This window comes from Gallus gallus, chromosome 3 (assembly GCF_016699485.2).
Source record: "Gallus gallus isolate bGalGal1 chromosome 3, bGalGal1.mat.broiler.GRCg7b, whole genome shotgun sequence".
Lineage (NCBI taxonomy): Eukaryota > Metazoa > Chordata > Aves > Galliformes > Phasianidae > Gallus > Gallus gallus.
Window position 1 is genome coordinate 23,356,735 of NC_052534.1, and position 25,246 is coordinate 23,381,980.

General features: G+C 36.9%; 1 protein-coding gene across 15 annotated transcripts in view; it reads left to right on the plus strand.

Moving 5' to 3' along the window:
- EML4 (EMAP like 4) overlaps nucleotides 1–25,246 on the plus strand; it is a 153,489-nt gene that overhangs the window by 82,618 nt on the left and 45,625 nt on the right. For 8 of the 15 annotated variants that reach the window (XM_001233826.6, XM_040697669.2, XM_046939706.1 and 5 more), the window contains 5 exons: nucleotides 9,577–9,706; nucleotides 14,325–14,498; nucleotides 16,594–16,722; nucleotides 20,332–20,357; nucleotides 20,792–20,824. In XM_001233826.6, coding sequence (XP_001233827.2) covers nucleotides 9,577–9,706; nucleotides 14,325–14,498; nucleotides 16,594–16,722; nucleotides 20,332–20,357; nucleotides 20,792–20,824 — 492 coding nt within the window. Of the gene's footprint in view, nucleotides 1–9,576; nucleotides 12,990–14,324; nucleotides 14,499–16,593; nucleotides 16,723–20,331; nucleotides 20,358–20,791; nucleotides 20,825–25,246 lie in introns of those variants that run through there. The other 7 variants (XM_046939703.1, XM_040697668.2, XM_046939704.1 and 4 more) reach the window with 4 other exon arrangements.

Genomic DNA, 25,246 nt, shown 5'->3' on the forward strand with positions numbered 1-25,246 from the left:
GCTAAATCAATCTTTGTCTACTATCCGTTAGACATTTTCTTTTTGTCCTAAGTGGGAAACTGTGAGTAAAGGGAATGGAACACAGAACCTTCTTCCTGCTTACATGCAGGGGAACTGAGATGTGCACAAACATGGATAAAGACCTTTGTCTTGGAAGTGTTTGATAGCCAGAAAACGTGATGTGCAGGCAGGAAAACTGGCCTTGTTCTGTAGAATGACTTACAGCCATCTCCTTCTGGGGACACTGGGGCTCTTGGGGCCATATCAGGTTCTGCAGGTTAATTTGTTCAGTGAAAAATAAATACATTTTTTTTCCTAGAGTGGAAGACAAAATATCTAAATACCTTCAACTTTGTGAAATTTCTACTAATTAATGACAGCAGCAGTAACTGGGGAAAAAAAAGTGGAAGGGGAGGAGGGTGAGATGGATGCATAAAAGTTTATACATTGAACGTAATTGAATCATGGTTAAGTTGGCACTGTATTTAAGTTGTGGGTGATGTGAACTCATTGTTTTCAGTTGCCTAATGTAACCATGCAACACCTTAGCTTCTCTGTTTACCATAAAATCAGCTGCGTATTGATGGCATAAAGGTATCACAAAAGAAAAAGACTGGATGCAGTCACTAGAATTCTGTACAACTATGAAATTAGACTTTAAGAATGAACTAGATATTAATATTGGCTTAAATTTAAACATCAGTATTTTAATAAATATTTCAAAACAAAATCATGCATAGCTTTCTCTGATGTGATGGGTGGTAATTTTGTTTTTCTGTATTTTAAGTGCATTCAGTTGATGGGGAACCCTTGAAACATTTTAACGAGGGGAAATGTATTATATTCCTGAATGAACAAGATTGGTTGCAGATCTGAATTGCCATACAAAAATAATAGAGACATTGGTTTTAATTTTTCTTTGAAGTGTTTTATGGATGTATAACAGACTTTTACTAGTTAAGCCATGGTTGCTACAATGGTTATTGTAATCCTTCAAAACTCTTCCTGGAGTTCATGATTCTGTCAAGAGTATAGGTTTCTGCATTACAGCAATTAGTTTAGTATCAAATAATACAGTGGGTTTTTTTTAATTTCATTTAATTTTGATTCATAGAAGTATGTCTCTAGTGGAGTACTTGAATACATGCTGTCATTATTAATGAGCAACAAGAAAAAATGTGTATATTTTTCTGCATGCACTGAGAGATATGTTTAATTTGAAGCATGGCAAGACAGTAAGATAAAATACTGAAATAAACTGAGAAGTAATGGGACTGGAAAAAAAAGACATCTTGAATCTTTCCATCAGAGCTTTAATCTGAGTAGCAGACAGTATCTAGCCTACTTTGAAGGAGTCTCTCCTACTTGCTGCTGAAATGTTTTCTAAAGCCTCAGTGTTTTTCTATAACTAGTTCAGCAGTGTCTTTGAAGAAAGATTTTTTTCATAAGCTAAAAATAAGTGCTGTGAAGAGACCAGATCGTGCTGAAAAGAGTGAATACAGGTCACTTTTTAACTGATTTTTCTCATTCTGAAGTTGATAAGCCAACTTGGTGCAAGAAGAGATTTCGTCCTTTATGGTAGTTTGCCTGCATTGCATATCTGGAAAGCTAATTCTGCTCTTTTCATAGCCCTTTATTTTAGATTGAGTGATTGAATCAACCATAGCTGAGGCTAGAGTTTCTTGTACTATCCTTGTAGTCTGTTTTTTTTTTTTTTTCCTTTCTACGTAGTTTTTGTTGCTTATTTATTTTGAATGTAGTCCAGTCTTCAGTGAAAAATTTGATGGAGGCAAGGGTAGATTTCTGTTTATACCCCATGGTCTATTATTTAGCAGGTTAATGCCTACAATTTTGGCTGTCTATCTGCAACTCAGAAGCAAGCTGCTCTTCATGTGATGCCAGCTGATCTGCAAACTGTTTGAGATAAGGGAGAGAGTTAACTTTTTTATGCTGCTTTAGTGTCTCCTAGTCAAGCATGAAGTGCAGACTCTAGATAAGGGAAATACCTAGTTGCAGCAGAATTAGCACGTATTCTGCTATTGCGCAGTCAAAAGCACGCAGTGTTTGTGTGGCTTGCCTTCCTCCTTAGTATTTCTCAGTGTAAAATCATTCCAAACAGAAAATCTTTTCAAAATAAAAAGGCTATGATAATACTTTTGCATCTCTGCAAATGGCTATTTTACTAGTCTGTAGAAATTTGTAGCTATGTCTAAAGATAGTGCTGAAGGTTCTTAGAAATATGGAAGGGGTTGGTTAGGGAACAAATCCTCAGCAGCTACAGGATTTGGGGAAGGGAGATTGTGGTGTGTGGGTGAGTTTGGGTTTGTAGTCTTTTTTTCTTTCTGTTTTTCAGAAAAAAGACTTAGCAAGAAGTTCTTCTTTGGAAATTCTTTGTTTTTAGGAGCTCTGTGCTCTCGTTGTCACATGTATCTGCTGTTGATACATGATTGGTGCTGTTAACATTCTCAAAACAAAGCTCACCTGGACATTGAAGAAAAGGAAAATGTAAGGCAGCCTGATACTTGTGGCTACCAGCAGGACAGACTGGCTCACAGCCGGTGTCTGGTAAACCTATTAAAATCTTTCAGGATGTCAAAACGTATGTAACAGAAGAATTTGTCCCTCAAAGTCTTGATGTGTCTCACAGTGGCACCAGTAAAATTAATCGGGCTCATCACGTTGCTGGGGTAGGGCTGTTGCCTGAAAGAGTACCTGTCAATGAGAAAGTACACCTTGATCTCTGCCCATAGAGTTCATGTCCTTTTTCTAGACTTACACATAACGAGGAGGCTTGTCACAGACTAGCCCCCTGGAGGAACATTTTCACTGCTTGGACAAGAATTGAAGTCCAGTAACTTGCAGGCAAATTTAGATCACAAAGTAAAATTGAAGCAGTTGGCAGTTTGGTGGCAGTTTGAAGAAAGGTTCTCCCATGACAATGTAGAGTGGAAACCAAGAGGCATTTGTTTCACTTATGGTAGAAGTTTTGGGGATCTGCAGTAGCAACTGCATATTGGAAATGCAATTTTTTTTTTTAATTTATTCAGTGAATTTTTCTAATAGGAACCTGAGAGTTTGCTTTTCTGCTCCCTTCTCTGGTGCAAAATGTTGTCTGTTCAACATCTCCACGATAAGAAAAATCCTTAAGTACTATCTTGAGTCAGATTCCATCTCGGTGCACTAATGTAAGCAAAATGCTTCAGTTATGTTTTCTACCTTCACTCAACAATGGTTTCACTTTCATAATGTGAAGTCATTTTAATTTATATTTAAAAAAATTAAACTTAATTAGTGAAAGCATAAGGTAGGCTTTCATTAGTAGTTTTAGTTTTAAAACTTTATAATGTGCATAGATGTTCTATTAACATCTATGTGTGGGTATGTGTTTATGATGTCTAATTATTAAATGCTAACACAACTGAAAATGGAAATGCAGATAGGAAAATATTCATGGTAAAGGCAGATTATAGGCACTTATCCATGGCATTAGTACTTACCTGGCATTCTCATACGTGTGTTTTTTACTTGTGGGAGTAGTCCAACTAAACTCTGCAGGCAGTATGATCACATAACCAATAATGACACTCATGAGGTCTTAATGGGTTTCCCAGGTACTGGTTTTAGTGCCATCTGTTCTTTCTGCATTAGAATTCATTTTTTTCTATGCTACTTCCCCATTTTTTTCCTATCTTCTGCTTTTCTTCTGCCTTCTTTAATCTCTTGCCTCTGTTGTAGTTTTCTTGATGTTCTTCACCTATGCAAAGAAGTTGAATCTAGAGCATGTTAATTAACTCAATCATTTAACGGCTAAACTAAGTTGAAGGAAAGAGAAGTGAAGAGGAAAGTAGATTTTTTTATTATTTAACTTTTGTAACCTAATAATCCTGTTCATGCTAAGAATGTTCAGAGTGTTGAAGTGGGTTGTTTTTCAGTTGTGGTGATAAGTACTCTTAGTCTTTTTCCACATGCTTCTTCCAGTTTTGGATATACTTTTAGGTATTTGTGTGGGTTTGGGTTTTTTGTTTGTTTGTTTTTTGTTTTAAGAGTGTGGACTAATACTCCTGAGGTACTGCTCTACTACTCTCCATGATGCTTCTCAAGCTACGAATTGCAATCTTGAATCACTAAACAATGCAGTTAGCTTTTCCAAAGCAAAAACTGTCTTATTTTTCACAACTCTTCAGTAGCTTTTTTCAAGACTCAGGTAAAGAGTTTATCAAATTGTTTCAAAATACCACAGATACTTTTTTTTATTATTATTTCCTCTGCTTGAATACAGCTCATTTGGAATTGGTTGAAGTGCCTTTGGAAAAGTTTACCAAAATGGTAGGATGGTAGGGAGGGGGGAGAAAAAGTGCTGTGTGATTTTAATAAGCTGTTGGTTCTTTCACACCAAGGAAGTCTTCAGTTTCTCTCAGGAGTAGTTTTTAAATCTACTACTAGGAGCGTGGTTCTCCTAGACTTCTGGGAACACAACACCTGAAAAACTAGTTTTATCTGTTAGAGGAGTAGTTATAATAAGAAAATGTGTACGTCGCTGTATACACATTGATAGCTATAAAAATAAGTAAGAAATCTGTAAATAAATATTATTTTTTTTAGCATTGTAATTAATATAACTACTGAGAAATTTGCATGCACTGAAAGATACTTGGCCTTTGTATGTTTTCCAACCATTTCACATTAACAAGACTCTATTTAGATTGCTCTTTTCCTTTTAATTGGAAAAGACAAATTGGACTTATTAACGAAAAATACAAAAAAAGATCTGGAACTTTTTCAGATAGAAGTAATTAATTTAAGAATATTTAAGTTTTTCAAAACTTAGTTTTGACTTTAAATTGGATTATTAAGCAGGATTAAGTATAATCAATTGGCAGTAAAGCAAGTTGACTTGTTTTTTCTGATTTGTATTGTTCATTATTGGAGAATTGGTACCTCATCCTGACCTGTGATTTCTGCTCGTGGGATAGAAGAACAGAACATTTTTTCTGCTTAGAATATCTTCATTTAGAATTTAACTTACATGATGAAATAGTTGAATAAACCGAAGTACTGAAGAAATTTTTTCCTGCCTTCTCTTTTCAAATGGAGGTTTAGTGCTCCCAAGTCTTTGCCAGTCTTCCATCAGCTGAGTGTTGTCTTGTCCTTTGAAACTTTGGAAACAAAGAAACAACTACAGCTGCTTTGATATAATTTATTAATAGCATCTTGAAGCAAGTCTAAGTTCATCATACTTTCAAGTTTGTTTTTGATGGCTTTATTTTAGGAAGGAAGTATTGATAAAACCTCATGTTCTGCTACCCTATTAAAGGCTCACCTGTGCAAGTTGTCTGGTGACTAATAGTGGGGTTAAGCATAGATGGTACATGTCTTTGGTATGAGTGCTAAAGTGGGTTTTTGTTTTTCAAGCTATCAGTTTTATTTGCACAAAACGCCTATGCATGTAATATATTTTAAATATATAGGTATATTTTCTAAGTTTTGGTAAAAAATAAAGTATTTAAGATTGTTGGATGGTTTTGATATCATAAACCTTATTCCTGTATTTTAAAAAAAAAAGCCTTAAAAAGGATATAAGCAAATCTTTTTTTGTTTATTTTTCTTAGAAATAACTTTTTTGAGGTTTTTGTTTTAAATCCACTTGGATGACATGTACAGAGAAGGTATTTTAACATGGCTACATCAGTTAATTGAAATTATCCTAAGAGGAGAAAGTAGGTTTTGGCTTTTCTTTGGAAGAAAGGCAGTATACCTGTCAGGATCAGCAAATATGAAGATACTCAACTAATTATTATGGATAACGTAAGAGAAGTTGATAATGAACTGTAACCAGTTTGGAGAAGAGAAATGAATTACTAGGTTCAGCTCCAGTATGTTGGAAAGAAAAGCTATTGTGTTATCATGAGATGTGTATTTTCAAAACTTATCGCTGTCTCTTACAGCTATGCCTTGGTTTTCCCACAGTTAGCTAATCAAGGCTGATAAAGGAGTGGAAATATATTATCGGTTTGTTGTGTCCTGTGTTTTTTCCTGATCCTACTTATCTTTTTCTCACACATGTATACTTGACAGATGTTAATGAAAAGCTTCTTTGAACTCAACAGATATTAGTTTATGAAAATTATCAAACAGAGATGAACCTACTATCCATAAAATATATTTTTACCTCTTTGATCTCTGACAATTTGGCTTTAATCCTGGTCACCATGCACTGGCTTTCATTGTACGTTCAGTTTATGTCTGGCTTTTGTTCCAAAGCTACAGATAAAGAGGAGTACTGTTCTGAAAATTTTCAGACTGTTTATTCTAGAAAGAGACATTCAACACGATACTGGGGAGATATGCGATCTGAATGCTGGGACTACTCAGTTGTCCATTGATATGGAAATCGCGTTCTCCTGAATTTCTTTGTTATTACACAGGTTTCTGAAGTAACTTTGATTAACCTGTAGTAAAATATAGTGAAGAGGAAGATTGTGACATTACTAATTTTTGAAACCATCTGACTACAGAGATCCTCTGGTTAAAAGTCATGAAGTTGACTGTTTGGCTTGGGCCAGCTTGGGCTCTCACCCTGGCTGAGAAGAGCCCTGTGCTGTCTGTTCCAATGGAGAGGCAGACATTAATGCTCTGCTGCCTGGGGCTTGTACAGGGCTTAAACTGGTCCTTCTTTCACAGTAACAATTGAAAATCAAAGTGTTTTTTGTTTACATACAGTTAGATATATACTTGATTTTTTTTTTTCCTTTAAAAACAAGTTTTCTGATGGTCATTTTTAGAATACCTAGCAATATTATAATGTATTTTGTAGAGTCTGGAAGGGGGCTTATTTCTTAAACATGTTGAGTATTTGAGGGTGTTTGTGTGTTCTGTGTTTGTGTGCTGATTTTTACATTTCATTGCATGTTGTATGGCACCAAACTGCCACTGACCAAAGTTTTATTTTTGATTGTAAAAGAGAGCCTGATATATTTTGACACATGAAAAACATCAAAATCGACCAATGCAGTTCCCAGGATTTTTGTTGTTTTGGTCTGAATGTAAATATTTTAAAGAAATTAATGGTTAAATAGATCTATGTTATGGTAATCGTCAGTCATTTTACAAGAATGCTATTCTTTTGATTCAAGAATCTTCATCTCAAACCTGAATTTGCATGCCATTTGTTGAAATAATGAAGTACTCTGCAGATCTGTCATCAAAATCCTCTTCTCGAGAAGCGCATGACCCAAAAATTGTTTTACAAAACCCTTTTTTTCCTAATTACTGTGTTAGTCATTGCATGGAGCAGAGCACATTCTTGTTGTGAGCATGTGATGATGTACAGTTTTACTCGTGACCACTTTTGTCCTTGGATGTAAGTGAGAACTAATGCTTTCCCTACTTCGCAAGAAGAATTCTAGATACTGTCTGTGAACGGAACGTCAGTGTACACCTTGCTTAGGAAAAGAGCATTTCTTTGTTTCTGTCTTAGTGATATTCTGTACCTTGCCTGAAGGACTGCTGTTCTTTATGCTTTTCAGTGAATGCTTAGCTGGCAATATTGAGAATTGCCGCTATTATGCCTCCAGATTCCCATTTCTGGTAGGCTGCACTAGTGCTGTTTGGGAAGGCACTGATCTATTACGATGAGCAGACAGGGATGTTAAGGTCATGTGCAGTTCAAGAGTGAATCATAGGCCTTGATATTATGCATTTCTACAAAGAAGATGATTTACTTTGTCAGTGAAAATAAAAGAATCTAATTTATAGGTTTCTAATGCTAAAAGTGCCTTTTCAGCTTGTATGCTCTTTCTTGCAATTCAAGTTTCAGAAGAGAGTAAAAATCTTTTCAGTTTTGTTGGTTTTGTGTGGTCCATTAACCTTTGAAATCTATATTGCAAATATGTCCAATAAAATGTTATCTAAGAAATACAGAGTTGGAAGAAACCAAGCAGAGCTGATGTGTGAAGAATTCAGGAAGAACAGTAGAGATCTTTGCAGTGTTTCTGCATTGAAGTGTCTTTACTTTCTTCAGGTTTCCTTCAGTCTTGTTTCTGGGATATTTTGTGTGCTCCACTGGCCTCGTGCAATGTGAATTTCAGATATGGCCCCTTTTGTGTTGCTTGGTGCAATTGAATTAGGATGCAGTCTGCTCGTGTCTGTCCATTTCTGCTTCCAGTCAAATAGTTCTAAAACCTAATATTCCCTTGGCACATCTCCCTCATACGTAAAGCACTTGTTTAAGCATTAGATTGTCCCTCAACCTGCTTGACAGAGCCGCAATTGGATAAATTGACCAAAACTGGTATTGTTTTAATGATACGTCTGCACGAGTTTCCTTGCGTGCACAGAGCAGTTGATTCTTCCTGACTGCTTTGACACGTGGCCTCGTGCCTTATCTATTTCACACTATTCTAAGCCTGCCGTGAACACAGGTGCATGATTTTTCCTGTCATTCGTGTCCTTCATGCTTGTTGCTGAAGTCTGAGTGACTGGACATCATGACCCTGTGAGGAACAGTGACAATTTGCTGTTTCTGCAATGGAGATGTGGCACGGAGATGTGGACAGAAGTGGCTACTAATTTGGGGGTGCTTTTTTCTTTTTTTCTTTTTTTCTTTTTTCCTCCAGTGCATGGGATGCTCCAGAAGTGAAAAGCACAAATTTGGAACTACAGGGAAAGGAGGGCAAAACTCTTTTCTGAACGTGACCTTAAAAATAAGACAGGAACACAAAAAAGAAGGCACATGGATAATTAGTGGGAGATGGTGAAATGTCAGGTTCCAGTAGAATGCCGTGTACTTCCCTGGCTGTGGCAGAGGCTGGTCAAGGTGCTGATTGTCAGCTGGCATTCAGCCCTCTATATAGAAGAGCCTATGCTCCCTCCTCTCTTCTTTCCAGTCCCCTCCTATATTCACTACATATTTTCAAACTTCTCAGTGAGTGAATTGGGCATCTGACAAACAGCCTTCCTCACATACACAGTCTTGATTCAATCAAGAGAGAGTCTGCAGTGCTCACTGGGTGGGGCAGATATTCAAAGGAGTAAACTATATCAGAAATTTAATAACTTATTTTAATAATTAAATTTAATAACACATATGCTAAAATGTAGACCTTTTTAAGATGGAAATGGGCAGCTGAAAAGAAACTGAAAACTTTATTGAAAGCAACAGACCTTATGTGGTATTATCTGTGAACTGTGATGGTTTTGAAATAGAGTTGAAATTGTCTGATCTGCACTACTACTCCAGTTTACCAGGCTAGCCGTAATCTATAATTCTCTCTGTGGATCACAACTATAAAGAGATGTGACAAGCTATTTGCTGTCATTGTGGCAGCAGAGGATGTCTCCTTTCATAGTGAATTCTTGCCTTTCTCTAAGTGTCTCAGGTCTCCCTTCTCCAACTATCTAGTTTAAGGCTGTCGTGCATGTATGTCACTGGATACCAGATGGTTGGCTGTCCCAGGTGCTGGGACTGCTGCTGTGGGATTACCAGGTCCACCTCTGAAAGTTTATGGCTTCTCTGATAGATCTTTGAGACAGAGATGTAAAGTCTAAATCCTTCCGCTCTTCATTTTCATTTCCTAGGTCAGCCAAGCCTCCGAGAAGCTATCTCGATGTCCTGTATAACCAACGGGAGTACAGGAAGCAGGAAAACAAGCCACATTTCCTCTGTATCTGTTGCCAGAAAAGAAACTTCTTTATCTACTGCAAAAAGGTACCAAGTGGTTACTAAAATTGAAATCACATTTTATAAAGTAAAATGAGAAAATAATGTGTAATAAGGCAAAAATAAGCTTTGGAAACGTGCCATGTTGTTGAGCTGCTTACGGCAGGGTTCTAATAAGAATTCTTAAATACAGAGTATCTCTATAGTGTACACTGACCAAAATGCATTCCCACCAAGAGACAGAAGGGGCAAATATATTTCCAATGTGAATGGAAAACTTTCCTTCTGGTATTCATCCAAATCTTTCTTTTTCCACCCCCAGGGAAACTTAAGACAAAACTCAGTTAATTGTCTTGAGTGTAAATAGCAGGCAATAGTAAAATAGCGATGAAACAATAGTGGATTTTAAGACAGAAGTTTACTTTTTTTTTTAACATAAAATCTTAAAATGTCTTTGTCTTTGCAAATATGTATCAGATCTCAAATATGTAAAAATGACACTTTTAAGTATTTGAAATTTAAATGAGCTATGCACAAAGCAATGGCTTTTTTTTCCCCTCGGTGTAATGGTTCCTGCTGAATACAGCAAGCAAAATGTTTCTATAATTACTTTCTTCTGTAGGACTTTTAAATAATGATTGCATGGCTTATTTAATCAATAGTTTGCACTGATTCACTGGGAAGAACAAGCTGCCTGATATAGCCACGGGACAGAGAATACTCTTAATGTATAACTGTGGTAAATTATGTGAACAAATTCTTGGCCTCTGCAGAGTTCTCTGGTAACTCCAGTAGCTGTTTTATTTTCTGCTGTGGATGTAAATACTGTGCTGTACAACAAGACAGGAAAATGATATATTTCAGGGAATAAAAATGTTGCACGCAAATATAAACTATATAAGAACAAATTAAAAAACAAACCTTTAGTGCCATTTGGAACGTGGAAAGGAAGGGTAATACCCTGGTCTTCACTCTTCTCCCTCATAGAGCATTGCGTATCTTCTTGTTTATTTTTTCAGCAATAAATTAGAAACTGATCACGGTATGTCTCTATCTGCTAGCACAACAGGCACTGGGACAAAAGACACTCCTGCAGGAAAGTATTTGTTAACTAGCACTTTTCCATTAATCTTACCCCGTGGCTCTTAGCACATTGATGAGAGCCAGTCTGTTTCCAGCAGTGCTCAGTTTGCATTTGCCTTCCTGATTCATTGGCTGCTGGGCACTTGAGTATGGAAGAGTAACAGAGTGGTGTGACTGGCATCCCTTTCATCTGAGTTTAATCTTTAAAAGGATACCTGGATGAGTCACAAGAGGAAAACCCTAATGTGTGGAGTGTACCTTTGCCCAGGCTCTGAAACCAATTATCCAGGTGGGGAGGCCTGTTTCAGGAATTTTTAAGACCCCCAATTTTCAGTTATCTGCTCTGCAGTTCTAATGCCTTTCCACAGTCTTCCATAAAATTTGTTTGGTATTTGGAAGACAATAGGTTTGTCCTTTTGTAACAATACTGTTTTAAGAAAGATGAACTTAAGAAAGAAGAAAGATGTTAATTCTCTCTTTGTGGATGTGAAGTTTGGTAATTTTTTTTCTTTTGGTAACAACAGCAAAACTGCTCCATACCAAACAGTGTCCCTGCTGGGAATCATAAGTGAATTTCAACAGTCCCATCTTCTTAACAAATTTAGGATGGACATGTCTATTTCCAACACCTTTTTCCTTATGATGAAAGGAGCACGGCTACAAATATTCAGAACGTGAAAAGCCATGCATCTTGTCATCTATTGGAAATTTAGTTTCTTTGTGCTCTGCAGGCTTAATATTGCGTGTTTCTGGGGCTCTGGCCTCTATAGACCTGCCATCTTTGAGCTACTCTACAAATAAACAGTTTCATACCTGGACTCCTTAATCCTTGCTCTACTAACCTTGAACACTGTGAAATCATGGAAATGATCTGATAACTCAGTACAACTGCACAACAGCATTGTGTCTCATTTCAACAAGCATATGGTACAATTTCAAAGCTGTCACTTCAGGAGCACTGAAAACAGAGCTCAGAAACATATTGCGAAAAAACAGATAGATGATGTCTGATTCTCAGAGGCGAAGTGATATGTTTGAGGAAATATTCTTCCTAGTTGTCTGGAACTGATGTGTGACAGAGATGCTGAAATGCTTTTCAACAAAAAACATGCTGCATGCTTTCTGTATCAACAGAGAAACACGTTTGTACTTTGTGCTGTACTGAGACCTGTGATCATTTTCCTTAAGACTAAACATTTTTTCTGAAAACAGCTTCTGGTAAGGAGCTGTGTAATTTCAGACTGGCCACCCTCCACTGCAGCTGCCAGAGTGTTGTGATCCAAGGGATGAAGCATTGGGTTAAGTGAAAAAGGAGAATCTGGAAAATTAGCACAGGTAGTGATAGATCTCAAATACTTGAATGTGAATTGAAGAAATGCCTCATCAAGTTGGGATTTGGAACAAATTTTTGGATGCATTAAGTGACTGCTTCCCAGAAGAACTAATCTTTAGAAACCCACAAAAAAAAAGGTACTCCCTTTGATTTGGTTTCAGTTGTTGCACAAGAGGTCTTAGTCGTTCCAGAGATATTAGTGGGAGAGCCACTCTACAACAGCAGTCATAATGCAATTAAGCTGAAGATTTTAGCAGGAGGGAGTAAATCAAATACATTCAGCACTCACAGTGAATATATTTTACAGTGAACATATTTTAACTTTCAAATTAAAATAGCCAACAAAAAAAAAAAAAAAAGGAAAAAATTTACTTGCAACCTGGAGCCAGATAAAAAGCATTGTATTGGAACACCAAGTATACCTTCTGCTGCAACTGTTGTCAGTGGTCGAGTGACTCTCAGAGTTCAACAGAGAAGCTAAGAAGTGAAAGTCACGTCAAAGGTGGGAAATGGACAGTCTGCAGCTGATAAGTTCAGTGAATAAATTAAAATATTCCTATATTGAACCTATGGTATCTAGGAGGTGGGTCAGATGAGCTGAATGAGTTCAGATAAGAACACAGAAAATATGAGACTGAATAGTTAAGTTAGGTAATGCACTGCTATCAGCAAATGCTTCTTGTACTAGCATGCTGGAAGAATGAAGAGATGAATTTTAGGATTGCTGGCATGTCATTATAGAGTAGAAAAGCTGAGTGGGAAAGGACTTTCAATGATCATCAAGTCCAACTGACCACAACAGGGTTAAAATGTTAACTGTGAGGGCATTGTCCAAATGCCTCTTGAACACTGACAGACATGGGGCATCAACCACCTCTCTAGGAAGCCTATTTCAGTGTTTGATCCACCTTCAAGGTAAATAAATTTTTTCCTAATGCCCATTCTGTTCTGTTTTCTCCTTACTGAAAAGAAAATGTAATTTAGAGGTACTATATTGATGTGTTTAACTAGTTGATATGGTTTAGAGTAGAAATTCTAATCAAGCCTTATGAATGTTTTTGGTTTTTTTTGGGGGGGGGGGGGTGGGGGGGGGGGGGAGGGGATCATGTTATTCTCTGCTATTGAACCAAATCTTCAGTGCTTTGTCAGAAGCATGTGGAATTATTGAAGTGAAATGTTTTGAAGGTTTTGTTTCAGTGACAGATGATGCATTTTGAGTTAACAACTGAGTCAAGAGGATCCTATGAATCTTGTATTAAAATCAGGGCTCTGTTTTTATTAATGTATTTTGAGTATTTACTTAACTCCTTTTCACAGATAGTGTTTTGTGGAAAAAAAGTAAATGGAAAAACAGTTACGATTACACAGGAGTTGGGGGAAAAAGTGATGTGGAGGAATAGAAATCTAAATACAGCTCTTCAGAAGGGTGCAGTTTTTGTTTCACTTTGAATGTAAGAGGAGAATCCTTTTTTCCACATTTTAACTGGTGCTATGTTCAACTGATACATTTATTTTGGAAGCGGTTCTTTTTTTAAATCTTATAACAAATATGCTATATACTGTTGAATGCTCTTGTCTTTCAGGTCCTGTTACTCATTATGTCATTTAGTATACTGCAAACTGTGCTGTTCTATGCTAGTGACCTTTAGTTAGATCGCTAATGAATTTAAGGTTGTTAATGACGTAAACTTTAAGCTGTTTCAAATGTTAACCTGATAAATACAGCAATGTGAAAATAAAGATGAATTCTTGTTTCTTTTGTACTAACAACACTGAAGAAGTGGCAAGATAGCCTGACATTATCCAGCTGCAGTTCAAAACAGTGATGTGTTTTGAGAGATGATTTCCTTTGAACTCTGCTGCATTCACTTCTGTCAGCTTCAAATGCTGTAGCAGCACCGAAGCATATTCAAATCAAAGTTGTATTTGGATTTAAATCAGAGTAAATTTAGTATAACTCTCCAGTATAAATAAGTAAATAAACGTACACAATTCTATCACCGTTTTTATTTTTGGAGCTTGTAAATATATCTTGTTTTAGCAAAATTCTAGCTTGAACAGAGTGAGTAGATAATCAGAAGTTTAAGTGATGATATATACATAATGCTGTGACATACTTTGCCCATCTTTTCATAGAGGGAATTTTCTCCCACTTTTTTAATTTATTTGCTTGTTCTCTTTTTTTCTTTCTTTTCTTTTCTTTTCTTTTTTTTTTTTTTCTTTTCCCCTATATTATACTTTATTTTACAGCGGTACAGAAAAAAAGAAAGAAAAATCTCCTGGACAGAAAGAAAAAAAAGAGGAATCTCATTCTAATGATCAAAGTCCACAAACTCAAGCATCACCTTCTCCCCAGCCGCCCTCACAGACTCTCCAAACACACAGGCAAACTCCAGAAAGCAAGAGTTCTGCTCCAACTAAAAGGTTTTCACAGTACAGAGCTAGAAAATGATTGTAATGACACTGAGTTCATATCTGACAACAAGTCATGTGAAATAGTTCCAATTTCCTGATCAAGTTAATGTTTAATTTTTTTTTTGATGAAAGAATACATTCAGTAGAATGCATTCAATATGCACTGCAACAGAGCAAATCTCTTGAAAATTTTTGTGCAAATTTGAGATTGCAAAATATTTTGTTCTCAGTGATTGATATTCTAATATAGTCAATTTACCTCTAATCAGTCATTATCCTAAAGTACGTAGGAATGATTGTGACTTGATCTTTCTCAAAATACACATTGTATGTTTTGGCTAAAGTAGTTGAATTGTGGAGTGCATTTCATGCATAGACATTTACTACCTGCAGTAAAATTTCATACAGGTTAACATTATTGCAATTCTATCTTTTTGGATGTTTTTCTTTTCAATTATTCTATAATGTGACTGCAGTTCAGATTTTATTATTTATTTTTATTTTTGCCTTCTACCTCTTTTAATTCCTGCTAGCTTGCAGGGCAGTTCACGTTTATTCTGATTCTTTACTTGAGTGAAGTTGTATTTTGACACCCAAATCACAGAACTGCTTGACTTGACTGGAGGTAGGAGTTCTAGATTTGCCTCTGTGTTTCTGCTCTTTTTGGAGGAGCAAAACATAGACAATAAAAAACTAATGAACTGTAAAGTTAGGGAAGTGAATTTTATGATTTGGGTAATTACTTCTGGATTTAAGGACTGTTCAGATCACTTATTGCATTGAGTTTTTGAGTTTTGGGTTTTTTTTCCTGTTTTTTGCTTGGTTTTTGCTTTTTTTTTTTTTTTGGTTCATTATCTTATTTTTTGGGAAGGTATGACATCTTTTTCTTTAGCGTTTTTTGTTCGGGAGACAAACAAGCCTTTAAAATTATTCCTCTGAAATTTACTGTAGTTCACAAGATTGTTGTCTTGCATTGCTTGAATTCTAATAAATATTTAAATTTCCACTTGACTGATGCATGTCATAACACTGCATAAAGGCTGTCTTCATGTCTTGTACAAACTCTATGTTATCTGAAGCTGAACTTGCGGCCTGTTGTCCTTTTGCCTTGGTATCTCACTGTAAAGGTGTTTGCCTGAAGTCTTGCATACTAATCTTTTGCAATGTGGGGAAAAAAATAAGTGCCTTTTGTGGTCTCTTGATGGTGTAACATGATTTGGTTAATGTGTTTGTCTCGGGACGTTTTCTAGCCTCCTGAGGTGCTGTGGAGGTGCACTTGCCAGTTCTGAGGCTGCGGTTCAGAACTTACGCCTGCAAAAAGCATTTCTGATGGGATGACATGTAACACTGCTAGCTGAACAGATGCAGACAAAGACAGTTGGATGAGAGTAATATGGCCTAGATCACATTTGCACGTATTTTCCCTGATTTGTGTATGAAACAAATGAAATAATGACTGTAAAAATTTTCAGGTTACTATTATTGTAAATTGGCTGTAATAAGATTGCTGAAAAAGTACTTCAGAATTTGGAGATTTGTCTGTAACACCTAACTAAACCTAGCTTGCCTTCATGTAGGAAGTTTGCAGACATTTTTCAAAAAGATTAAAGCTATTAATGTTGTTTAGAATGGGCTATCTCCAAAGCAGCCATATTCAGTCGTAGTCTGGCAGAGTTGTTCCACCACAGATTGTTGGTTTAAATCTGACGAGTCAGTAAGAAAATCTATTTTTCTGAGTTGTTTTTTTCTTTTTAATTTATTCTTTAAAGCTAATATGTCATAGCTTCTTTTTCCCCCTTTTTCTAATTTGCTAGCAAAGTAGTAATGAAGTACAGAGATCTTTTTTTGTTCAAGTCTTTATGTGAGAGCATGTGAAAATGGAAAAGAATGGATAAAACATTTGGCATCTGTCTTGCTCAGTTGTTTATGTTCATCCAGTTAGAACTTTTTGACTAATCTTTTTTTTCCCTGTTTCATGCTTCAGCTTGAAGGAAGATCTAGCTCTGCTTTTGTCTACTGCTGCTTGGTCTGTCGGTTGCAAACCCATTCCAGTTACTCTTATCTTATTAACTTGTCATTCTAAAATACATTTTTTTTCTTCTAGCATAAAGAGATCATTGACTGCTGAGAAACCTCACAGTGCTTGGGAGAGCTCGGATGACGGTCGTAACAAGCTACTGAGAGTAGCATCAACATCTAAATTAATATCGAAAGTGGCAAAGAATGCAGACAAGTACGTATAGTTGGTGCATAAAAGTGAGTGAACTTTAGAATCAAAATATTATGAAATTGCATAATGTAGTGAACTGAAATACATGCAAAAAACATTTGCATTTTTGTTTTCACTGCAGATACTTACTTGCACAATTTTGAAATATGACACTCCAGATGTCTGTGGAATCTGAAAATCACTATAAAATGTGAAAGCATGGAGTTAGTATAAATATATTTTAATAGTCTGTTTGGGTTAGCAGAATTATGTGCTATGGATTATGATTTATAGCTTAGTACTGCTGTAGTGAAGTTTCTAACCAGTCATTTTAGTGATTAATAATTATTTGAAAATGCTATTATATTTCCTTGCAGTTAATTCACTGGATTTGACGCGTGTGTTTCTAAAGTAGATTGTAGTTACAAAAATAAACATGTATGATTTCAGGTAGGTCACTGGTTAACAAATTTCTGCATACTGTTTCTAGATAATAGGCAGGGATTTTCTCTTCAATTTGACCTTTAGTATGCCAAGGTTTATCTTCTGTTACTTCTGTCCTTCAAAGAGTTCTATTTGAATAGTAGAGTTGCAGTGTTTTTCTAGGCCCGCCTTACAGCTTCTCTTTATACTTTGTGCAAGGCGGCCGACTTTGATGCAGCAATTGTGCACGTGCTTCCTTTCCTGCACTGTGCTAGTGAACCCAAGTGCCCCCAGATGTCACAAAAGGGCTGAAGAATTGAACGGTGTGTGGTTATTTCATTAAGCTCTTGATGAGGCATAGAATGCCACTTCTCCACCATCTTACCAAGAAGGGTGTGAGGAGGAGGAGTGGTGAGCCTAAGGGTGCTCAAAGTGGCTGGTAGGCTGATGGGTGCTGAGGCCAGGCAGAAGCCTTCCCTGCTTTGCTCTGTACATCCTGCTTCCAGAGTGCAGTGGGATGCTGTGCTCAGGTGAGCCACTGCATCTATAAATTAAGCTGACCTTTTTGTGAATACTGAATGGTGGCAATAGTTTGTCACTTTTTAGCTGCTGTGTTCTCCCTTCCGCGTGGTGGAAGCCCTGTTACCTCTGCCCTTATGTGTGGGTAATGTGCTCTAACCCATCGTTCCCTTTGTGCTCTTCTTCAGTATTATTTTTCTCAGTTAGTGCTCTCCACAGGGATCTCACTAGGAAAGAATAGCACAGAGTAGTTACTTACCTGCTTGTTAGCACAGATACAAGTTTGTGTTTTGCTCTTATTCTGTGTTGCTGACCCCCTTGCTGTGACCCACTTTTTGTCCTCTTTGCCACTTGGGTTTCCAGCTTCATATTTGTAAGTTTGGTTTCTTTTTTATCTTTTGGAATTGTGCTCACTTGGTTGAAACCATTGTGCTGACTTTTGGGTTGAGCCCTCTGCTGTTTTCAGAGATCCCTCTGAGTTCTGAGCTTGCCCCAGAAGTGCTGCCAGCTGCTCTACCTTGATGTCCTTCCTGATCTCATACATGTACTCTTTAATCTTCATTCAAATCATCATTAACTGACCCAAGGCAGGACTACCTGAAAGCCACTCCTGCTGTGACAGGTAAAACTCCTCAGGCCTTTCAGAGTAATTTCCATGATGGTGTCCTGAGCTTGCATATGAGACTTGCAAACACATATTTGATAAGAATGGTGTAAGTGCATACCATCTTCCCTAGGAACAAGAACAAAAACATCATAAATTAATTTGGGGCTGTAGGTATTGGCACATTTACTAAAAGCTTTATGCTTAGCCTGAGGAGTGCTGTGGTTCAGTGAAGTGCTGTGTGAGAGAGATTATGGCTTGCATATTTTGCAAGTACTTCTTTTCCTTTTATTATTGTTTTTCACTGTCAGAATTTAAAAGCCCTTTGGCAATTTCAATTGTAGCAGAGTACTTGTAGATAATATTTAGGAAAGAACAACCCTCTTCTTTATCAAATTTATTTCCTGACTTCCACTATCCTAATAAAATATCTTTCAAAAAGTGTTAAGGTTTTCCTTTTTTTAATATTGAAAAATATATTTTAATTTTATTGCCATTTTGTGTTTTGGTTCAGGAAAGGTCAAAGTGAGTTCCTAGTTTCACTTTCCTGCTTTTTGTCTAGAAGACATTGAATGCTACCCTTCTATGATCTCTACTGTAGAGCAAATCAGATGTCTTGAGAGTGGTTGAGGAAAGATTAGGATTCATTTCTGTGAGAAAGAGTTGTCTGTCTGCAGCTTGAAACTCACGTATCTTAAAGCACTGGGTAAAAATGAAGCTTTCAACAGTGTGAATTGTAAACTATTGTCTGATTGAGGAAAGGATATTGCAGTGTATTGAGTCTTTTGTTCTTACTTTCAGATTTATAGTAAAAACAATATTTGTATTCAAGAGCACAGATTAAAGCTCATTTCTTAGGTCCTGCATGCTTGACTTCTAATAGAATCAGCCATATTGTGCAAAGACTGACATAATGCATTTAAAGCTCCCAGTTATAAAAGTTGACCTAATCTACCTAAAATTGCCAGTCTTGTGCAAGGGAATAGAATTCAGCCCCTACTGTAGGCCCAGGACAGAATTTTTTTTACATGTGCTTTGCACTGCCAGCCTGGAATATGGACTTTGTTTAGTAAGCTCAATCTTTAAGCCAGCACTGAGCTGTAAATCAGTCTGATAACGTCACAGAAGTAACAGCGTTCTCACAGCAGACAATCCTTCAATGTTTTTTAGGCAAAACTGTGAATTTGCCTTTAATTTGTCTTTTGGTAGCACAGTGAAGGGTGACTGTATCAATAGCCAGAGACAACTTTCCTCATGCACATGCTTGACCCTTAGTCACTGTTGCAAAAACTCGACCTCTATCCAATGGATGCCTCTCATACCTTGCTGCTGAATTTCAAATGTATTTAAGGGTGGATTTGTTTTTTATTTTTTTTATTTTTATTTTTTTCTAATGCAATGTGTTCTCCCATCAAGAAGTGTTATTCTGATAAGAAGTAGCTCTGATGCTTGAAATCAGTATTTCTTCCCTCCCCCGAAACAGAATTTTTGTGAAAGTTCATTCTTGGTTCTGGCAAGGAAAGACATCTGAACTGCATTCCTTAAGAAGGCTTTGTGTGTATATCCAGTAATGCTGTGTGGATCCATTATAAATGAAACTTTGACTTGCTTACATTTAACCCACATGTCTAACAGGGTTAATTCCTAGAGAATTTCATGTTGTTGTGTGCAGACAGCTTGTTTTGACAGGTGGTAAATTCTTCACATGCAGACCTGAGGGTGTTTGGAAGCTTAAAACATTTTATTGTTACACGTTTGCTCTTAAAATGGAATTTTCAGTGCACAAAAAATATAACCTTGATAATTTATTTTAAACATCATTTTACTTCTTGCTGTCAAAGTAGTTCTTAGGAACCCTTGCCATGCTGTCAAGCACTTTAACTTAAAAATAAAAATATAGAGACCTGATTGAAATAATGTGTGTAAAAGTTTGCAATGTTGACCAAAGTTAATTATATGGCATCCTGTGGTACAGTTATATTATACACAGACTCAGAGTCTGTGTATAGTGCCTAATGGAATAAAATATAAAATTAGATGATATGAGTTTCGTAAAGTCCTAACAATAACTTTGAATTTTTCCCTAGGCACAAAGATGTCATCATCAGCCAAGGTAAATAAAAAACTTTATTTTTAAATAAAGATGAAAAAGTTATTTTTAACTTAATAGTATTTGTAAATAAATACATTAGGAATTGTGGTTTTGAAACAGGGATACAGAGCTAAAATTGAGTTACTACTTACTTCAAAGACTGATCTTGCCAACCCTTACTCAAGGCCTCTGTAAAGGTCTTTGAAATTAGGGATAATGTCTCATCAAATTGGATCTTTAGAAAGGACAGAGAATTTTGGTGGGTGGTGGGAGGATTCATTTTAGTTCCTTGGGGTTACACCCTATTTTTCTGCCTATGTATGTTTGCAAATGGAGAGACGTTACGAAAGCAAAACAAATTAAACTTTTGAACTATGTGCCAGTCTTCATCCAAGCAGGTGAGGGTGAGAATTTAGAAATAGTTTTAAGATATTTTGTTTCTGTCCCATAACCAGCAAAAATGTCAACTCGTGAAAAAAACAGCCAAGGTAAGAATTAAGCTATGCCCGTTGATCACTTTCTAATTTGGCTCTCTCGTGAATCTTTTACTTGGCTTTTCACAAACAAAGAGCATCAATGCATGATCTCTTAAAAACTCTGAGCACCTAAATGAAATATTTCAACTTTCTTATTATTTAAATAAACTACAGTATGCATATTAATATATACGAGGTGGATTATTGGAGTAGACTAAAATAAATTACTACATGCATGATTTCCTTGGAGCGGAATGTGTTTAAATAAGGCTCTTCAAGTCTTGCATTGTTGCCTAAGATATCAGATGATTAAGAACTGCCAACTAAAAGATTTATTTTCTCAGCTTTCTGTCTTGCCAATATTAAAACATACACATGCTGATGAGACAAGAACAGAATCTGAAGGCTTTCATATAGTTTCCTAACATGAGAAATGAGTCTCTCCTAAAGTGTATGTCTTTGTACCGATCGATCTTGCGTTCTGTGGCTACCTGCTGCTGCTGGCTTGCTCAGTCAGGAAAAGGAGCCATCCCACTGAACACGATGGAATGTGCCAACAGAAGAAATCTACTTCTTGTGTCGCCAAACTACTCTGCTTTGATGTCCTGCAAACTGTACTGAAGCATGCAGTTTCAAAACTGAAGCATGTTACCTAAGTGCATGCTGTACACAACATCAATCTATGCACAAAGGTTCTGTCTCATGCTTTTTTTGCTGCTAATTAACAAATCCGTAGTCTCAAAATTGTGTACTGCAAGCAAGACTACATTATAAACAGTTTGATTACTTCTGATCTCCTTTGAATTTTCTTTAAAACAAAGCAGTCAAGATTTTTGGAAGCTAGCATAAATTGTTCTAATGAGAGGAAAATTAACTTGAATCCAGTAACTTTATTTTTTTTTCTAATTTACAGAGAAATTACAGATATATTCTAAACTGATTTATATCAAAAGCATCATTTGAAGACAATAGGGATAAAAAGGGATGCGTAAGCTACGGGAATGCTGCTTTATGCCAGGGCTCCTAACACCAGCTGTGGAACCACGTGTAGCAGTGGTTACTATAAAAAGAAAACTAATCTGTACTCTCCAGACCAGCTGCAATTTAGCTTTGCAAGAATTAAAAAAATAAAAATAAAAAGCCAGTCACACTAAAAGTATCTGCTAAAATGCACAGCTTTGCAATACTGAGTTGCATACAGCTAAAATACCTTGAATACTAATCCTTTCCTGAAAACGTGCATCTGCAATTCTACACGTCCTGCCAAAGATGGGCTGTCTCTCAGTTCTCTCATCTTGGTGGCTATAACTTATGTGGTCTTGATGTTTCTCTGCTATTTATTATGTTACTGCAGATGATGTGAACTTTCACTGAATGATGAATGGATACCTTTCTGTGTGTGTCATGCCTTAGTTTGCTCTCAGCCTAGCTGAATGAGAGAGAAATATGATGTGGATTAGTGACCCCGTGTGAAGCTGGAAATTCTCATCACAGAAAATGCATTTACTGATGTTATTAAAACGTATAGTGTCGAAACATCACTCTACCTTTAACACTAACAAAGTTGTAATTTACAAGGATTCAACCTACAAAGACTTTTATTTTTTAATACGGACCAATGGATGTATTTTATGACAGTTGTATGTGTATTTTATGACAGCTTTCTGTGTATGCCTGTGTTGGATTACGTGTTAGATTTCGTTTTGGGTTTACTATCACAGAAGTAACCACCTGTAAGCTGTGGTAGTTGCAGAGGGATTTCACCCCCCACACCTTCCCAGTATCAGCTTAGAAATGTTCAGCCAGTTCTCTGCTGTGCAACATCCTGTTTGGGGCAGGTGACTTTAAATCTGTCCTCTATGAGACAGTTGCCATTTAATATCCAATTACCAATGGATATCTTGACCCAACTGTCAGAACGTTCAGCATTCAGTAGTTAACGTGATTTCTGAAGGCAGATCCTTGCAACTGGACAGATTTGTCTTGAGCAGGATAAGATGGAAGGGAGCTGCAGCTGCTGCTGCAAGACCTCCCTGTTTTGCAAACTAAAGGCAAGACAAGCTGCTCAGACACTTCTCTGTGGCTTGTCAGCTTTTACCTCTAAAGACAAGCAGTCTCCAGTGTGCTGTTAATTAGGTTCCTGCAGCTCGCCTGAGCTGTTCCTTTTGCTGGACTGCATGTGTCTCACTGCGTACCCCAGCACACACCCCCTATGCTAATGACTGCACATCTTAGCTATGGTGTGCAGGGGCTCTGGGACGCTGCTGGTGTGCAAACCATCTGGCTTCAAAGCAGATCTACAAAGAAGTCCTTCAGTGTCTTTATGCACACATAAAAACATGCTTGGAAACAGTAACATAGCAAATTATAGTAACAGAAGATAGTTACATGGAGTAACAGGATGGAAGATGACCATCCTCCATAGCTGTGAACACTGGAATCACTTTTGCTTTTTCTTGATTCAGATTATTTAAGAAGCTACTTTGAAATTTGTCACTGCATTGGAATGCCACAAGATGTAGAGAAATGTGTTTTTGCACACTTAGTTCTTGGAATCTTATTTATCTAGCAGCGGTATTGTCTGTGTTGTGACCACCTGTGTATGTCCATTGTGATTTCTGTTGAAGTAATATCTATGAAAATGAAAGGCTTGAGGAGCACCTGAGAATTAATCTTAGATGATCTTCAGTGGATGAAAGGCATTAGGTTTGTCTGATTTGGCATAGAGCCCCCGGAGAGCACGTGGTGGGTGCTGTATGTGAACATTGCCAAGACCTGGGCACCCCTCTCCTACCAGCAGCCACAGCCTGTATCTGCCTCCTGGGCAATCTCTTGAGTTTCCTGTTCATAGCACTGAGCTGAGGCCATGCGTGTGAGCAGTGTTGATCATACCTTCTTTTGCAGCACCCGATACTGCTCCCCTGGTGCCTCTCTCTCGCATGGGTTGAGCTGCACCTGCTGCACATTAAGGTTAGTCCTGAGCTCCATGCATCTGGGCATACGCTGAAGCAGATGCAATGCAGGAATGCTTTTGTCATGCCAATCCAATGAGGGAAGTATTAGACACGCTTCCATATGCATGCTGGAGAGGTTTGGGGGTTAGGTTCTTTGTTTCTCCTTGCAAACCAGGACAATTTTTTTTTCCAATAAAGTCAAATACTAAGAAGTATTAAAATTCTCTGAAAATCCAATAAAGTTATGGATGGAACAAGCAGATGCTTGCTACGATCTTAAAAGGACACTGAAGTTGTTCTTCTAAATTCTTTACCAGCAGGTGTTTATAATTGCCTATAAAAGTTATCTTGATTTTTATTTCAGGAGATTTTTTTTTTTTTTTAAATATTAAGCACTCATATTTCATTTGCAGGAGCTGAAGAACCTGTTGGTTCAGGGGTTTTGGTTCATTTATATTGGTTTTTTTTTTCAGATAAAAGGTAGTTTTTTCACTGAGATTCCAAGTTTGAGTTTGAATTTCAGTGATAGCAGCTCTGTACACGAATCCCTTGTTCGCTTATTATAAGGTAATAAGAGACATTTAGACATTTTTGGATGGCAATAAAAACCATATGTGAAAGAATTAATGAAAAACATTCACTGCATTCCTAAGTTTGTTTCTTTTTAGATTGTGCTTTATTAGTTTCCAGTACTTTTTTCTTCTGTTAGTTTTAACTGTACTGTAGTTCTAGCTTCACAGAAAGGGGCAATGAAGCTCACAGTGGAAATATTTACCCTGCTGACAGTGTGTCCTGTCCACCGAGAGCACAAAATCCAGTAACTATTTCAGAACGGTTCTGTTATCAGACAGATAGATGCTTATTGAAGGTGCTCACATATCTGAGGGCAAATAGTGACCTGGTCTGTTTCATGTTTCTTTGGGCTTCTGGCTCTCATATGGGCACAGTGCATGATATTAAAAACCGTCAGTACAGTCAGAAAAAGAAACTTGCATTGATAGTTGTATTTTTATTGTTGATTCCTGAAGAAGTCAGGACTTAATTCTTTAAGCAGGAAGGATTTAGATACAGTCTTACTGAGTTACCTGTGTGCAATATTGTTCTTTGCAAGACTATTTGTTTTTACAAGAAAAAGCTTGAGTTAATATTAAACTTGAATTATTCTGATGTAAATGATAACTGTTATTACTATCTAGATATCTAGAGTTGCCACATATGATTTTCATATCACATTATGTAAAATTATTAACCAAAGATCTATTAAGAAATCACAAGACAAAACCATTAAATGATTCTAAACCCAGTCAGGTCTTTGTTCCATCTGCTTTTTCAGACTATTTGGTTGGCCTTGCAGCAGCACTTAGCAGTGCCTGCCTGCACCTCTGGTTCACCAGCCTCTGATATTTGGGTTGGGACGGAGCAGGCAGACCAGCTACCTTGTTTGGGACCCCGTAACAGAAAATGCAGTGATCTGGGCATG